Source organism: Montipora capricornis, chromosome 6 (assembly GCF_036669925.1).
Source record: "Montipora capricornis isolate CH-2021 chromosome 6, ASM3666992v2, whole genome shotgun sequence".
In the NCBI taxonomy this organism is placed as follows: domain Eukaryota; kingdom Metazoa; phylum Cnidaria; class Anthozoa; order Scleractinia; family Acroporidae; genus Montipora; species Montipora capricornis.
The window spans coordinates 7129864-7132363 of NC_090888.1; the positions used below are offsets into that span (position 1 = coordinate 7129864).

A 2500-nucleotide genomic window follows, 5' to 3' on the forward strand; every position below is an offset into this window, starting at 1 on the left:
AAGTCTTTGATGTAGACAAAGTGGACGCCTACTATCTTGTAGTTTACAAAATGTGTGTACCGGTATATTTCTAGATGACAGTCTGTAATTAATTTTATTATAATTTAGAGTCTGCATACCTTTACGTACTTATCTAATGCACAGGATTGTACAACAGCTTGAAATCAACTGGTACAGTAGTTGAAAAGACTACTTCTTTTGTTTCATGGTTGGCAAATTTGAATATCAAAGAAATTTGAACAAGTTGATTCAAGGAAAAAAGGTCATAGCTTCAGGGGAAGTTGATAAAAGTGGAAGTAATTACGATAAATTCCAGTTAACTTACAAATCATCACTTCCTTGCCAAAGAACTTTTCCACTATCAGCATCTCTAAGATTCATCCAATTTCTTTATCTTAATTAAGGAATAACACAATTAAACAACAATCAACCATCATGGAACTTCGCACTTTGCATAAATTTGAGAAAATATATCCCATGGAATACCAGAACCCCTGGAATATCACATTCTAGGTTGTAGAATACCCCATAAATGTTGCTTTTGTTTGGCAGCGTTCTTTGAAGAACAAGTCAAACTGCAACATACACTACATTGTGTATTCTGACTTATTCAATGACAAGGAAATCATTTCAGAGATATTTAAGTTTGCTTGGGAAAACCACAGATAGGTAATTTATTATTATTATTATTATTATTATTATTATTATTATTATTATTATTTTATTATTATTAATATTATTATTATTATTATTATTATTATTATTATTATTATTATTATTATTATTATTATTATTATTATTATTATTATTATAAAATTTAAGGAACGAAGGTAGATAAATCTGTCTACTTTGATGCGAACAATGACTTGGTGTCTACTAAAACAGGAAGAAAAATTTTTCCTGGAAAACTGTACTATGAAGCCATGATTGTCTCCAAACTCAATCATGCAAGAATTTTTCCCTGAAAAGTGAAATGTCAAAAAAATGTGTTTCTGGGGGAGGGAAAAGAGCTAGACAAAACAAACTATGTAAAGGACTTTATGATCATTTTAAACCTTACATATGATTAAAGAACAGTTAACTAAAGATTTATACAAAAAATTCAGATCCTGAAATGTTTAATCAGGAAGTCTTGTTTCCGTGCCAATTTGCAAATTATTTTGATAAACGCTTTGCAGTACAATCGTCTACTGGAAACTGACACGATGTAACGTTGACGTAAAACCAGAATCCGCTTATCGAAACTGGTATAATCTTGATTGGTGATTTTTACAATGCCTTTCAGCAAAAAAGATCTGATGGGCTGTATTTCCCTCTACGTTTGGATGGTAAACCGCAGATTATTATAATCAACAGAAAATATTCATCTTTCATTAGCGTCACCTCGAATTAACAAGCCAACGAGTTTATGATGTTCCACGTTTCTACACCACCTACTAATTTAGCGCAATAATCCAAAGCGATTCCATCTCATAGACTCAAATGAAAGCAAGGTTTAGCTTAAAAGTGAAAGAGACAGCGACAAACTCTATCCCAGTCAAGACTACAAGGTAAAGGAAAAAGAACTTCAGTGACTGCAGTGATTTCAACCTTCTTGCAGCCTTAAGCAAGACATACCACTACGCTTTGCAAATAAAGCGATCGTAATAATACAGCAATTAATATAGTAATCGTTAAGCGAAGAATGTCCATTTAAATTACAAGCGAAGATTATTGCGCTAACGAAATCCACAAGGATACAACTTAAATCCCTTCAGTATCAGATCCTTTTTGTTTTCGGCTGTCATAGCGAAAAAGAAGCACTCTCCACGTCCACCCGACAATCCACTGCTCAGACCTCCACAAGACAATCAGAAAAATGTTCAGGCGAGAGCCAAAAATCAGCAAAAATGTAGCAGCAATTTGAATTTAATACTCATCAAATAGTCGCAGCACCAAGGAAGCGTTTAGCGTTTCCATGAGAACTCTGGGTAATTGCGTCAGAAGGCGCGGCTGACAAGTGAAGTTACAGCATAGGTAACGACATTTGCTCTCACCGTATCGAGGCTCAAGTGAACGGTTTGACCCGCCGTGTCAGATTGGAATTTTTAAATATTTTTCGCTGTTTCTCAGCAGTGGATGCTCGCTGGAACTTGAAACTTGGTCAAAGAGAAGTAAATTTATCTGTTTGGCCATCGCCGGAGTTTGAGCGTGACCGATGCCGGAGAAGTGTGATTTATTTTATCGGTGATTTTATCGGCTGCTCCGAAACTGTGTAACAGTCTTCCGGCGTAGATCAGAAACATTCAGACCCTCACATCTTTTAAACGAGCTCTCAAAACATACTTTTTTAAGACAGCTTTAAATTAATTTATATAGAAAGTTACAGGACACTCAACACTGGACAACTTCTGGAGAAAACTGTAATTGCCCTGAGCGGGATTTGAACCCACGTCCCCCTGATCGCTAGTCGGGTGTGTTAACCACTACACTATCAGGAAAACCATGATGGCAACATGGC

At 35.4% G+C, this 2500-nt stretch overlaps 1 protein-coding gene and 1 non-coding gene across 2 annotated transcripts in view; both read right to left on the minus strand.

Annotated features, from left to right (window-relative positions):
- LOC138051427 (retinal rod rhodopsin-sensitive cGMP 3',5'-cyclic phosphodiesterase subunit delta-like) overlaps positions 1-1961 on the minus strand; it is an 8835-nt gene extending 6874 nt beyond the window's left edge. The window contains exons 1-2 of the mRNA XM_068897627.1: positions 1741-1961; positions 326-388 (exon numbers count right to left, since the gene is read on the minus strand). Coding sequence (XP_068753728.1) covers positions 326-388; positions 1741-1787 — 110 coding nt within the window. The 5' untranslated portion in view covers positions 1788-1961. The remainder of the gene's footprint in view (positions 1-325; positions 389-1740) is intronic.
- Positions 1962-2407: 446 nt separating this feature from the next.
- Positions 2408-2480, minus strand: Trnaa-agc (transfer RNA alanine (anticodon AGC)). Its single transcript has one exon. It is a non-coding gene; the product is annotated as a tRNA-Ala (tRNA).
- Positions 2481-2500: the final 20 nt, after the last annotated feature.